This window comes from Chelonia mydas, chromosome 1 (genome assembly GCF_015237465.2).
Source record: "Chelonia mydas isolate rCheMyd1 chromosome 1, rCheMyd1.pri.v2, whole genome shotgun sequence".
NCBI classification, from domain to species: domain Eukaryota; kingdom Metazoa; phylum Chordata; order Testudines; family Cheloniidae; genus Chelonia; species Chelonia mydas.
The window spans coordinates 204,543,465-204,558,378 of record NC_057849.1 but is presented as its reverse complement, the minus strand read 5'-3'; the positions used below and the strand labels follow the sequence as shown (position 1 = coordinate 204,558,378).

The following is a 14,914-nucleotide window of genomic DNA, read 5'->3' as shown; positions in this document are numbered from 1 at the left end:
GAGGATGTGATGTCAACATGGGAAGACAGAGACATACTTCCACCTCATAGGGTACCGAAGCCTGGGCTCCAGCCCAAGCCCAAACATCTATACTGCAGTTTTATAGCCCCACAGTCTGAGCCCCATGAGCCCGAGTCAGCTGACCTTCCAGCTGCAGGTGTTTTACTGCAATGTAGACATGTCTTAAAGGTATATCTACAAAGCAATGTAAGCGCAGACTCGGGCTCAAGCCCCAACCCACCTTCCATAGACACAAAGCTCTTGAAATTGGACTCAGACTCCAGCTCCTAGAATCCCACCAGGGTGGAGGGTCTGAGCATGAGTCAAGGCAGGACCAAGGGTTCGAGCGCTATCCTTTTTCAGTGTAGATGCAGTCCCCACCCAGACTCAGGTCCTTGGAGTCTGCTAATAGTATCCCAGAATGCTGTGGGACAACTTCCTTGTCCTCTCTCTCCCAAGAATCAAGTCGACTCCAGGGAAATGGACTCCCCCCCTCCCCCCCCCCCGCCAACCCTGTTTCAATGCAGCAGCCTGACATTTAACTCTTCCATTTTATTCTGATTGCAAGCTGCAAACACACCTGAGGAGAACCTTCAGCATTTGCAATGGATATTGACCAGACTGAGCCCTACAAAGCACGCTGCTTCATGGTTTTGGACACACAGCCAGATTTAAATTAATTTGTGAGGCCAGCAAAACAGTGGATTTTAGTAAGAGAAGCAGGAATGACCATTTATACCAGCCAATAGCAAAGATGCTGGCAGCATTGGAAATTTAACAGACCATGACCAGCACAGAGAACTGATTCAGTGACTCAAGACTGAGTACCTGAAAACCAGGGAGCAAAACTGCATCTCTGGCAACTCACCAACATCGTGCCGGTTTTATGATGAGTTTGACTGGGTGCTGGGCACTGCGCCAAGCACGGCGTCACCAGCAGTGTACAATGACCTGATCAGCTGGGATGGCGTCCTGCTGGCCCAAGAAGCCAGCATGGGAATCGATGGGTACAAGCAGGCACCAAATGTGGCAAATAAAAAGACTTTGCTGGATCCTAGAGGAGGCTTTGGTGCAGGAGCAGCTGCAGCACATCCTGGGGCCCTGCTCGGAAGAACTTTTTGGTCCCCCCACCAAAGGAACAGCCAACTGTGGGACTGGTATGAGAAACAGAAGAGGGAAAAGCTACCTAGAGGCTGGTAAGTTTCTGGCTCCATTTTTGTATTTATTAATATAGGAACAGGAGGGATTTCTGCTCTAAGAACCAGTGCAAAAGATATAAGCCCTGGGTAGAAGCATGTATCTGCTAATGGTGGATTGCATGCCAGCACCTTGGCATCCCCTCACTCTCCACCCACCACGTGGAATTCAAAATGGAGACCGGGAAACACAAACAGTAAAACAAGCATGTAAAAGAGAATATTTAAGGCACGCAGTTTTGCTAGTACATTCCGGTTTGTTAGAATGAGAATCTTATATTACATTCCCCGTATGTACAATGCTTGAGACCAACCCAAAAGTGTAACGAGCTGCCTGAAAAGACTGAACTATATGCGGGGAAGGAGACGGGAGAGGGAAGGGTTCACACGTAGTGCATTTCTGTTAAATGCAGTCCAGGCTTTCCATTGGTGATGAAATCATTAGTCCCAAATATGACTGGAGTTTGAATTCAGTCCAGAAATTTGCTGTGGGAGAGGAAAGAGGGATGGCAATGGAGTTCTGTGTGTTTGCATGCAGTCCTAACAGACTGTATTGGAAGCCATGGGGAGGCACTAAATCATTCGGAAGATAATGCCGTATCCTGTTGATTCCCTCATGAATTGTGACCCAATCCCAGGCACTAGTAGCTGCAAACTTCCTGTAGCAGGAACTCCAGATAGGTAGTCATATTTCGAGGAAGGGCGTATTTTCCAGGGCGAGGAAGGGCGTCTGTGGGGGGTCGGAGGGTGAGAAAACCTGGATTTGTGCTGGAAATGGCCCATCTTGATGATCACTTTAGATAAGCTATTACCAGCAGGAGAGTGGGGTGGGAGGAGGTATTGTTTCATGGTGTCTGTGTATATAATAATGATATTCTGCAATTTCCACAGTATGCATCCGATGAAGTGAGCTGTAGCTCACGAAAGCTCATGCTGAAATAAATTGGTTAGACTAAGTAAAGTTTAGCTTTAAGTGAAAGCAGTCTTGTGTTGTCCTGTCTGTGCCAGCCATCTATCGGTCGGACAGCCGTGCCTCCCCTGATTTATTTCCTGATACCACCTTGCATAGAGTAAAAGTTACTGACAGCTTTGGGTTGAAAGAACCCCGGGTAACAATGCCACGCATAGATGTGCTGTTCAGTCGCCATACATTTGAATACTTCAGTGACAAACACATTTGGTTTCCCACCAGCAGCGTGGAATAACACCTTTCTTTGCCAGTTGGGCACCACAAGAACTGTTATGGCCTCCAGAACGTCCAAAGCCTGAAGTGATAGAAAAGGCTTATGCAGCATGGCGACCAACCTCCCCCAAAACTCCATTTTGTTGATTTTTTTATTAAAGTTGTGATTTTTAACATACCATTCTCTCAGCATGTCTTTAATCTGGCTGTTTCCAGTGAGCCTCTGTGGTCTAAAGCAGCCCTCTGCCAATACACTGAAGTTCAGGTTCCAAAAGTAACATTTTCTGCCCTGGAAAGTCCAAAACAATTGTTTCTGTGCTCCTGCACTGACACATTTGAGACAGTAACCCTCAGTGTCTTCTCCTATTGCAGGCCCCTCGACCTCTACAGGCTTCAGAACCTCCACAGCTCGCCCTCACGGCAGAGGGCTCATCGTACCTTCACAGACCATTCCAAGAGGAAGGATTTCTGGGATGAACTTGTGATTGAAGTTCTGGACAGGACTCAACAACCAGGTCGAGTACCAAAGGCAAAGGGATTGGTGACAAGAGGAAAGACATGTAGAAGGCAAGTGGAAAAGACTGAGGCTAGCTTTGTGCCTTGAGGACAGGGTAGTGATGCAGGAGCAGGCCCTCACTTTGCAGTTCCTTGAACAGGTATAATGGTTAAGGGAGGAAGATTGAGCACAACAGAGAAAGAGCTGGCTGAGCAGTTGCTGTCTCTACTATCTGCAAGAGTCCTGGCTCCTGCTGCACCCACACCATGGCCTGTGTTCCCTCTGCAGTACCCTGCCCTGCATTCCAGGAGCAGCTTGGACAACTCTATGGTTGGATGGCCCGTGCAATCAGGCCCTATGAGTGGCAGGATAGGGCAAATGTGCCTCATGCAGTCCTCATGCTGAATCCCTCCCCTGTGGATGCCTCCATCCCCCTGCCCTGGCACCAAGTGTGTGGCAAATGTGGAAGGAAGGGAAAGGAGAAAGGCTTCTAGGGACATGTATTAATGTGCAAACAATCAAAACCACTGGAAGATAGAAAAGGAACATTACAACAGACAGAGGTTCACCCTGTTTATGAATAAAGACAAAAGCCTGTTTCAGTATACCAGAGGAGGGGGAAAGACCCTCTGCATCCTTTCACTGAAGAGTCATCTTGGGGAGCAGGGATGTTTTCTCACAGGTACTGAGATGTTCTCATGAAAAACTGGATTCTGGTTCTTGTGAATCCAACCAGCTCCGCAACAGAATTTGTGAATTTTGGGAGGTGGAGGTGGGGGAAACCCTACTTTATTAGATAGGAGAAGTAACCATGAATAAGTATAGATCCTGGTTCACATTTTATGATTTTGTTTTATATTGTAACCATTTGTTTCCACCACTCTCTCTTGTCTCTATTCTTTCTTAAATAAACCTTCTTTTGTTTTAAGTGCTCACAAGTGCTGTGTGTTATACAGGAGTGGTGATTTAAGGTAAAATTAATAAACTGGGTTACACTGCTCTCTTGGGGGGAAAGGATCTGGGATTTCTGTGAGTAGCCAGTGTCAAGGGCTGGGTATCACAGGGGAATGATTCAAAGGGACTCAGGGACTGGGGTACACCTACAGTTAACCTGCAAGGGAAGACAGGTCTGTCATAGCCCGGAGGACAGTGCTTGAGTGACTGAAAGGCTGGTGGCATTAGGGAGCTAACACCCAGCTAGCACAGGCTAGGCTACCTCCTGCTAGAGGCAGGGGGTAATGAGGAGACTCATAGTCCTGGGCACCCTGAGAACCATCAAATGAGAACCATCACAGTTAGTTAACCCAATTCACTTAAAACCCTGTGAACATTCTTTATTTTGGTGTATATTGGCTTATTTCAGTTTAGTTTAAACCAATTCCCAGCTGACTTAAGCTAGACCAAAGTAAGTCCCACTTACAACAAAATATGAGTGTCCACATGGGTTTTCATCACTGTAACTGTATCAATATAAATTATCAACTTTAGTTCAACCCATGCAACTCTGCAGGTAGCCAACGCCTAAAAAGCAAAATGTGACAATAAGTGGGAAGAAGCATCATCCCAGTCAACAGCCTCTGGATAATTTAAAAGGATGGAATGTCTTGTTCCTGAAAGAAGGAAGAGAGAGGACATAGGGGGAAGGCAAAAGGAAATAAAGAAACAAAATTCTGGGCAGAGGGGAGACAGAAGAAATGGAGGGAGAGAAAGGTCTGTCCATAAATTACATAACATATTTTTTATTGATTTTTCAAGACCCACCTACCACTTGTAACACTGAAACAAACACACAAAATTAAAGACCCCCCCTCCCAGCCATTAATGCATGATGTAATTTACGGACAGTCCCAAAGTGGGGTATAGAAGAAAGGAGGAAGAGGGATGATACGGGGGAAAGTAGCAAACGGCTATACTCTGGGTGAGGTGGGATGGAAGGGAGAAACAGGGGATAGAGAAAAAGAACATGGGAAGAGTGGTAAAAAGATAGCTCATTATTATTTAACAGAGGCACTGTGCTGGTTGGGTCTGTGTGCATGGCACAGCCACAGGCAGACCCCAAAGGCGGTGGCTCCTCCCAGACAGGATGGAAAGACCGCGTCTCGAGAAGTAACTCTGAGAGGAAATAGAAGAGTGTATTTTCTGCCTCAGGGAGAGATGGAAACTATTTGTACCAGCAGCAGGATGTTCTGTATCCTATTCCAAAAATAAATACCTGTTGTTAAACTAAGCTTATACCAGTATCATTATTCAGCGACCCCATATGGCTGCACTGATCCACAAATAAGGAGACCACAGGGTGACCAAACGATTATTTATACATAGCCATAGGTATGCATGGTGCTCTATACAGAAATAAGGCCTGACCCCTGCAGTGTCCAAGCTTAGCCTTAAAGTAGAGGGGTCTGGGTAGGGTTTGTGTGGAGGGGGGTGGGGGTTGTGATGATAAGGACATGCATCGATGTTATGCACACATCCTGATAGTTTCACTTGTTTTTATGTGAGGGAGGACATTTCAACAGCTCAGAGGGGAACGAGGGGTGCTTGTTGGGGGACAGTGGGAAGGTTACACAGCTGGGAGTCTGTTACTGAGGACACTCAAGGCTTTGATAGTTATCAGGAGCTGCTTCCATGTGTCTGGTTGGTGGGCATTGCATGAACCATTTAAAGCTTGGAGAACTGAACCAGGTTTCGTCCGATTTCTGAGACATTTTGACAGCCTGAAATAAAATACAGGGTTAAAAATGACGATTGAGAGAAAGAATGGTCTATGATTAAGGCACTGAGCTAAGTCTTGGGAGGTCTGGCTGTGCTATAGACTTCCTGTGTGACCATGAGCAAGCCACTTACTCTGTCTCAGTTCTCCATCTATAAAATGGGGACAATAAAACTCTTGTTTTAGCTTGTAAACTCGCCAGAGTTTTCTATGTGTAGGTACAGCACCTAGCATGTTGAGGATTCTAGACACTAATGTACCATAAATAATAATTACATGCCAAAAACCTACTTTATAAATAATATTAAGTTTGCAAAAATCAAGCACTCAAAAGTTAGGAAATGCCAGAATTAAGACTGACTGCATAATTTAAATTTGGCCCCCTTGGGCACATGCAGTCTTTAAGTACGTGATCACATACTGCACTATTATTTCCACAGGCAAAAATGCCTCACTCAGTGCACAGGATGGATGGTGTAGAGGCAAACACATGCAGACAAGGAAAGGATGGGCTCATACTTAAGACAGTTGAATACTGCCCAGATCTGGATTTTTATCCCTGGCCAGCTGGCAGACTTCCGCTATAATGCTGTGCAAATAGACTTAAACGAAAAGTTTTGCAGGTGGCCAATAATTGTGTGTCTCTTATTTTGTGCAAGCCTAACTTGAGATACCTGGGGCGTGATTTTCAAACTCCTGAGCATTCCTGACTGTAACTGATGTTAATGAAAGTAGTGGATGCTCAATCTTTTTGGCAGTAAGGTTGTGTGCTCTGGTGGAATGATCACGGATTTCTAGGCCTTGCCAAAGTTTCAATGTGTGGTCTTAGTTTGTTTCTGTTCTCCCATGTGTAAAGTGGAGGTGATGATATTTTCTTCTCTTACAGGGAAATTAATGTTTTCAAAACATTCCAATACTACGATGGTGAGGGCCACAGAAAAGCCCATGAGGAAATAAATAATTGTGTGTCCAGTCCAGGGTTTGGACGGTGTGCAGTAAACAAGGCCTGGGCCACACATTGACCAGAAATCACAAAAAAAAGTACTGAGCAGCTGTCTCATTCCCTCAGCATCACCCATGCTGTGCACTGAATGAGACATGGATCCTGTGCAAAAACAGTACAGTCTGTGATGAGGTAGTTAAATCTGTGAGAATGCATACGCACAAGGGGGTCAAATTAAGGTGGCATGGACATCCTTAATTCTGGCATTTCCTAACGTTCAAGCGCTTGACTTTGCAAACTACATAATTTACTTTGAATGTAACTTCCAGGTTGTAAATTCTTTGTTTTTTTAAAGGAAAAAGATAAAAATAAATCATATTATATGCAATTGTAACAGCCAACACCATCAGCGCTGCAATATGCACAGCTGCCGCCTGAGCGACAGTACTAGTGAACTACGGTGCATTCCAATTTAGGATGAAACGAAATGTTGAAATATCAGAATTTCCTGCAGGATGGAAATTCCAATTTTTGCTTAGCATTGGTCAGTGGTTTTGCTTGGTTTCAACCCAAACCAGGTGAAAAAGTACCTTCAGCCCACTTTCTCACTGATATTTTGATTCCATTGGTACACAAAACTCAAAGTGTGTGAACCCATGGGAAGCAAAAATGAAAAAGGGTTTTCATGAACCCTAACTGAAACCAGCATGGTTCTAATGCTTTAATCCTGATCCCCAGTCCTCTGATCTAACCTCTATACCCTTGTAGTAAAGTGGTCACAGAATCATAGAAATGGAAGACTGGAAGGGACCTCGAGTAGTCATCAAGCCCAGTCCCCTACACTGTCGCAGGGCCAAGTAAACCTAGATCATTGCTGACAGGTGTTTCTCCTACTTATTTTTAAAAGCTTCCAATGATGGGGACCACGTCCTCCCTCGGAAGCCTGTTCCAGAGCTTAGCTACCCTTAGAGTTAGAAAGTTTTTCCTAATATCTAACCTAAATCTCCCACGCTGCAGATTAAGCCAATCACATCTTGTGCTACCTTCAGTGGTTATGGAGAACATTGATCACCGTCCTCTTTATAACAGCCATTTTCATATTGGAAGACTGTTATTAAGTCCTCCCTCAGTCTTCTTGTCTCAAGACTAAATATGCCCAGTTTTTTTAACCTTTCCTCATTGGTCAGGTTTTCTAAACCTTCTATCATTTTTGTTGCTCTCCTCTGTACTTTTTCCACTTTGTTCAATCTTTTCTAAAGTGTGGTGCCCAGAATTGGACACAGAACTCCAGCTGGAACCACACCAGTGCTGAGTAGAGTGGGACAATTATCTCCTGTGTCTTACATACAACACTCCTGTTAATACACCTCAGAATCATATTAGCCCTTTTTGCAGCTGCATCCCATTGACAACTCATTCCCTCAAATTCAGTTTGTGAACTGCTATCACCCCCAGATCCTTTTCAGCAGTACGACCATCTTCATAGTTATTCCTCATTTTGTCGTTGTGTATTTGATTTTTCCTTCCTAAGTGAAGTACTTTGCACTTGTCTTTGTTGGATTTTATCATGTTGAATGCAGAACAATTGTCTAATTTGTCATGGTCATTTTGAATTTTAAACCTGTCCTCCAAAGTGCTTGCAACCCCTCCCTGCTTGGTGTGATCTGTAAATTTTATAAGCATATTCTCCTCTCCATTATCCAAGTCATTAATGAAAATATTGAATAGTGCTGGACCTAGGACTGACCCCTGTGAGACTCCACTAGATGTGCCCTCCCAGTTGGACAACAAGCCATTGAAAAGCACTTTTTGCATACATTCTACAGTTGTGCACCCACCTTATAGTAATTTCATCTAGACCATGTTTCCCTGGTTGGCTTATGAGACTTCAGAACCGTGTCAAAAGCCTTGCTAAAATCAAGGTATATCATGCCTAGGGCTTCTCCCCATCCACTAGGCCAGTAACCTTGTCAAAGAAGGAAATTAAGTTGATTTGGCATGACAAATCCATGCTGACTATTCCTTATAACCCTATTATCCTTCAGGTGCTTACATGATAGGGTTAATTGGGTTGCCCAGAGTACTATGGGATGCAGCCAGGCTGTACCCCTGCCTTACTTCCTATTTGACTCAGTGAGAGTTTTTCTACCCACTCTGTTTTGATGCATTCATATAAAGTAACACGTTCCCAGCCTGAAATCCTGTGAATAGAATTATTTTTGTTGCACAGAACCAAGGGTGGGCAAACTTTTTGGCCCGAGGGTCACATCAGGGTTGTGAAACGGTATGGAGGGCTGGGTAGGGAAGGCTGTGCCTCCCGATATAGCCTGGCCTCCTCCCCCTGACTGCCCCCCTCAGAACATCCAACCCATCCAAGCCCCCCTGCTCCTTGTCCCCTGACCGCCCCCTCCCGGGACCCCCCACCCCTAACCACCCCCCCGGTACCCCACCCCCTATCCAACCCCCCCTGCTCCCTGTCCCCCCCCCGAATCCCGGGACCCCACCCCCTAACCAATCCCCCTGCTCCCTGTATCCTGACTGCCCCCCCCCGAACCTCCGCCACATCCAACCGCCCCCTGTCCCCGACTGCCCCCTGGGACCTTCTGCCCTCCCCCCATACCCTTACCCTTACCAGACTGTTCAGAGCAGCAGGACAGGCTTATTTGAAAGCCTGGGAGGTGGGCGGACACAAGCCGCCCTGCCTGCGCGACGGCGTGGCTGTGAAGGACGGGGGACAGTGGGGGAGGAGCCAGGGGCTAGCCTCCCCGGCTGGGAGCTCAGGGGCCAGGCAGGACGGTCCCGCGGGCCATATGTGGCCCACGGGCCATAGTTTGCCCACCCCTGCACTAAGCGGCCCTTTTACAAACCCCCTCACTTTGATTTAATCCATCTGTTTGCATGTGGTGCCTTTGTGCTCAATACTGCTTCTCATCAATTACTAATCAAATAGCAAAAAAATCTTACCAGTCAGGGCCATTGACAAACGAAATTCATCATGTAAAATCTGCAAAACTTCTCGAAGCCCTTCTTCGCCCTATTCAATCAGAGAAAGCAGTGAAGGTAAGAGGAATGCAGTCACCGAGGCCATGTCTACACTACGAAATTACTCTGACTTTACAGAAGTCAATTTTTGGGAACAGATTGTATAAAGTTGAGTGCATGTGTCCACACTTAAGCACATTAATTCGGCGGTGTGCGTCCACAGTACGGTGGCAAGCGTCGACATTCTGAGCGGTGCACTGTGGGTAGCTATCCCACAGTTCCCGCTGCCCATTGGAATTCTGCGCTGAGCTCCCAATGCCTGATGGGGCCAAAAAATTGTCATGGGTGGTTATGGGTAAATATTGTCAGTCAACCCTCCCTCCCTCCGTGAAAGCAACAGCAAACAATCATTTTGCACCCTTTTCCCTGGATTGCCCGAGCAGACGCCATAGCACGGCAAGCATGGAGCTCACCATTCAGCTCACCGCAGCAGTTATGACCATCGTAAACATCTCGCACATTATCGTGCAGTTTATGCACAACCAGCACCCGAAAAACCAGGTGAGGAGGCGACAGCAGCACGGTGACGAGAGTGATGAGGACATGAACACAGATTTCTCTAAAACCGCGGTCCCCAGCAATTTGGAGATCATGGTGTTACTGGGGCAGGCTCATGCCGTGGAACGCTGATTCTGGGCACAGGAAACAAGCACAGAGTGGTGGGACCGCATAGTGTTGCAGGTTTGGGATGATTCTCAGTGGCTCCGAAACTTTCACATGCGTAAGGGCACTTTCATGGAAAGTTTTGTGACTTGCTTTCCCCTGCCCTGAAGCGCAAGAATACCAAGATGAGAGCAGCCCTCATAGTTCACAAACGAGTGGCAATAGCCCTGTGGAAGCTTGCAACGCCAGACAGCTACAGGTCAGTTGGTAATCAATTTGGAGTGGGCAAATCTACTGTCGGGGTTGCTGTGATGCAAGTAGCCAACGCAATCATTGAGCTGCTGCTATCAAAGGTAGTGACTCTGGGAAATGTGCAGATCATAGTGGATGTGTAAACGTGGGCTTGCCATCGCTGGGCCCGGGTCTCATAGCCGTGCTAACAGGTCCATACTGCAGTGCGCAGACCTTCTGACTCAGGTCTGTGGTTTGAGCTGCGGCCACACGACAAAATGACAGGGCTTGGACCTGAGTCACAGCCGGACTCAGGCTCTGGCCCACCCCTCTGGCAGCATCCTAAGACCCGTGTCCCGAGTGCTCGCTGCCCCGGGTCAGACCAATTTGTGTGTGGACAGAAGGGGCGCTTGGGCTCACACCCAAGTCACAGCCTGGCTAAGCTGCAGTGTGGCCATGCCCTGTGTGCGTGGTGTCTCTGGGTGTCACCACGCAGGTGGTGTCGGAGAGAAGGCTTTGGATTCTTTGACCATGGGATGGTGTTCCAAGAAGGAGGAGTGCTAGGCAGAGACAGGCTCCACCTAACGAAGAGGGGGAAGAGCATCTTCATGAGCAGCCTGGCTAACCTAGTGAGGAGGACTTTAAACTAGGTTCACGGGGGGAAGGAGACCAAAGCCCTGAGGTAGGTGGGGAAGCGGTGTACCGGCAGGAAGCACGAGCAGGAGCGTGTGAGAGGGGAGGGCTCCTGCCTCATACTGAGAATGAGGGGCGATCAGCGGGTTATCTCAAGTGCCTATATACAAATGCACAAAGCCTGGGAAACAAGCAGGGAGAACTGGAGGTCCTGGCAAAGTCAGGGAATTATGATGTGATTGGAATAACAGAAACTTGGTGGGATAACTCGCATGACTGGAGTACTGTCATGGATGGGTATAAACTGTTCAGGAAGGACAGGGACGCCAGAAAAGGTGGGAGAGTTGCACTGTATGTAAGGAAGCAGTATGACTGCTCAGAGCTCAAGTATGAAACTGCAGAAAAACCTGAGAGTCTCTGGATTAAGTTTAGAAGCGTGAGCAAAAAGGGTGATGTCATGTTGGGAGTCTGCTATAGACCACCGGACCAGGGGGACGAGGCTTTCTTCCACCAACTCGCAGAAGCTACTAGATCGCACGCACTGGTTCTCATGGGCGACTTCAATCATCCTGATATCTGCTGGGAGAGCAATACAGCGGTGCACAGACAATCCAGGAAGTTTTTGGAAAGTGTAGGGGACAATTTCCTGGTGCAAGTGCTGGAGGAACCAAACAGGGGCGGAGCTCTTCTTGACCTGCTGCTCACAAACAGGGAAGAATTAGTAGGGGAAGCAAAAGTGGATGGGAACCTGGGAGGCAGTGACCATGAGATGGTCGAGTTCAGGATCCTGACACAAGGAAGAAAGGAAAGCAGCAGAATACGGACCCTGAACTTCAGAAAAGCAGACTTTGACTTCTTCCGGGAACTGATGGGCAGGATCCCCTGGGAGAATAACATGAGGGGGAAAGGAGTCCAGGAGAGCTGGCTGTATTTTAAAGAATCCTTATTGAGGTTACAGGGACAAACCATCCCGATGTGTAGAAAGAATAGTAATATGGCAGGCGACCAGCTTGGCTTAACAGTGAAATCCTTGCTGATCTTAAACACAAAAAAGAGGCTTACAAGAAGTGGAAGATTGGACAAAAGACCAGGGATGAGTACAAAGATATTGCTCAGGCATGCAGGAGTGAAATCAGGAAGGCTAAATCACACCTGGAGTTGCAGCTAGCGAGAGATGTTAAGAGTAACAAGAAGGGTTTCTTCAGGTGTGTTGGCAACAAGAAGAAAGCCAAGGAAAGTGTGGGCCCCTTACTGAATGAGGGAGGCAACCTAGTGACAGAGGACGTGGAAAAAGCTAATGTACTCAATGCTTTTTTTGCCTCTGTCTTCACGAACAAGGTCAGCTCCCAGACTACTGCACTGGGCAGCACAGCATGGGGAGGAGGTGACCAGCCCTCTGTGAAGAAAGAAGTGGTTCAGGACTTTTTAGAAAAGCTGGACGAGCACAAGTCCATGGGGCCGGATGCGTTGCATCCGAGAGTCCTAAAGGAATTGGCGGATGTCATTGCAGAGCCATTGGCCATTATCTTTGAAAACTCATGGCGATAGAGGGAGGTCCCGGATGACTGGAAAAAGGCTAATGTAGTGCCCATCTTTAAAAAAGGGAAGAAGGATGCTCCTGGGAACTACAGGCCAGTCAGCCTCACCTCAGGCCCTGGAAAAATCATGGAGCAGGTCCTCAGGGAATCAATTCTGAAACACTTAGAGGAGAGGAAAGTGATCAGGAACAGTCAGCATGGATTCACCAAGGGCAAGTCATGCCTGACTAATCTAATTGCCTTCTATGACGAGATAACTGGCTCTGTGGATGAGGGGAAAGCAGTGGACATGTTGTTCCATGACTTTAGCAAAGCTTTTGACACGGTCTCCCACAGTATTCTTGTCAGCAAGTTAAAGAAGTATGGGCTGGATGGATGCACTACAAGGTGGGTAGAAAGTTGGCTAGATTGTCGGGCTCAACGGGTAGTGATCAATGGCTCCATGTCTAGTTGGCAGCCGGTATCAAGTGGAGTGCCCCAAGGGTTGGTCCTGCGGCCAGTTTTGTTCAATATCTTCATTAATGATCTGGAGGATGGTGTGGATTGCACCCTCAGCAAGTTTGCGGATGACACTAAACTGGGAGGAGTGGTAGATATGCTGGAGGGTAGGGATAGGATACAGAGGGACCTAGACATATTGGAGGATTGGGCCAAAAGAAATCTGATGAGGTTCAACAAGGGCAAGTGCAGAGTCCTGCACTTAGGACGGAAGAATCCAATGCACCGCTACAGACTAGGGACAGAATGGCTAGGCAGCAGTTCTGCAGAGAAGGACCTAGGGGTTACAGTGGATGAGAAGCTGCATATGAGTCAACAGTGTGCCCTTGTTGCCAAGAAGGCCAATGGCATTTTGGGATGTATAAGTAGGGGCATTGCCAGCAGATCGAGGGACGTGATCGTTCCCCTTTATTCGACATTGGTGAGGCCTCATCTGGAGTACTGTGTCCAGTTTTGGGCCCCACACTACAAGAAGGATGTGGAAAAATTGGAGAGAGTCCAGCGAAGGGCAACAAAAATGATTAGGGGTCTGGAACGCATGACTTATGAGGAGAGGCTGAGGGAACTGGGATTGTTTAGTCTACGGAAGAGAGGAATGAGGGGGGATTTGATAGCTGCTTTCAACTACCTGAAAGGGGGTTCCAAAGAGGATGGATCTAGACTATTCTCAGTGATAGCAGATGACAGGACAAGGAGTAATGGTTTCAAGTTGCAGTGGGGGAGATCTAGGTTGGATATTAGGAAAAAGTTTTTCACTAGGAAGGTGGTGAAACACTGGAATGTGTTACCTAGGGAGGTGGTGGATCCTCTTCCTTAGAAGTTTTTAAGGTCAGGCTTGACAAAGCCCTGGCTGGGATGATTTAGTTTGGGATTGGTCCTGCTCTGGGCAGGGGGTTGGACTAGATGACCTCCAGAGGTCCCTTCCAACTCTGATATTCTATGATTCTATGGATGGCTTTGCTGCAATGGGATTCCCTAACTGTGGTGGGGCTATAGACGGAGCGCATATCCCTGTCTTGGGACCGGACCACCAGGGCAGCCAGTACATAAACCGCAAGGGGTACTTTTCAATGGTGCTGCAAGCACTGGTGGATCACAAGGGACGTTTCACCAACATCAATGTGGGATGGCTGGGAAAGGTTCATGACACTCGCGTCTTCAAGAACTCTGGTCTGTTTAAATGGCTGAAGGAAGGGATTTAGTTCCCAGACCAGAAAATAACTGTTGGGGATGTTGAAATGCCTATAGTTATCATTGGGGACCCAGCCTACCCCTTAATGCCCTGGCTCATGAAGCCGTAAACAGGCACCCTGGACAGTAGTAAGGATCTGTTCAACTATAAGCTGAGCAAGTGTAGAATGGTGGTAGTGTGTGCATTTGGACATTTAAAGGGTCGCTGGCGCAGTTTACTAACTCACGCAGACCACAGCGAAACCAATATTTTCATTGTTATTGCTGCTTGCTGTGTGCTCCACAATCTCTGTGAGAGTAAGGGGGAGACGTTTATGGTGGGGTGGGAGGATGAAAACCCGCCCCCTTGGTTGCCTCTAAATTCCCTGTAAGCCACCTGCCCTCCCCCCTTCGATCACAGCTTGCTTACAGAGGAAATAAAGTCACTATCATTTAAAAAACATGTATTCTTTATTAATTGATTATAAAAATAGGGAGATAACTCACAAGGTAGCCTGGGTGGGGTGTGGGAGGAGGGTAGGAGGGAAGGAAAAGGCCACTTTAAAACTTCTTGAATGACAGCCTTCTGTTGCTTGGGCTGTTTACTGGGATGGAGCGGTTGGGTGCTCAATAAGGTCTTGAGCACTTTACATTTTGGAAGATATAGG

General features: G+C 47.3%; 1 protein-coding gene across 4 annotated transcripts in view; it reads right to left on the bottom strand.

Moving 5' to 3' along the window:
• Window positions 1-5,171: 5,171 nt before the first annotated feature.
• The window catches only part of HAO2 (hydroxyacid oxidase 2), a 29,265-nt gene continuing 19,522 nt past the window's right edge, over window positions 5,172-14,914 (bottom strand). For all 4 annotated transcript variants that reach the window (XM_037910210.2, XM_037910218.2, XM_043527776.1 and 1 more), the window contains 2 exons: window positions 9,496-9,565; window positions 5,172-5,592 (listed from right to left, as the gene is read on the bottom strand). In XM_037910210.2, the coding sequence (XP_037766138.1) occupies window positions 5,537-5,592; window positions 9,496-9,565 (126 nt within the window). In that variant the 3' untranslated portion in view covers window positions 5,172-5,536. The remainder of the gene's footprint in view (window positions 5,593-9,495; window positions 9,566-14,914) is intronic.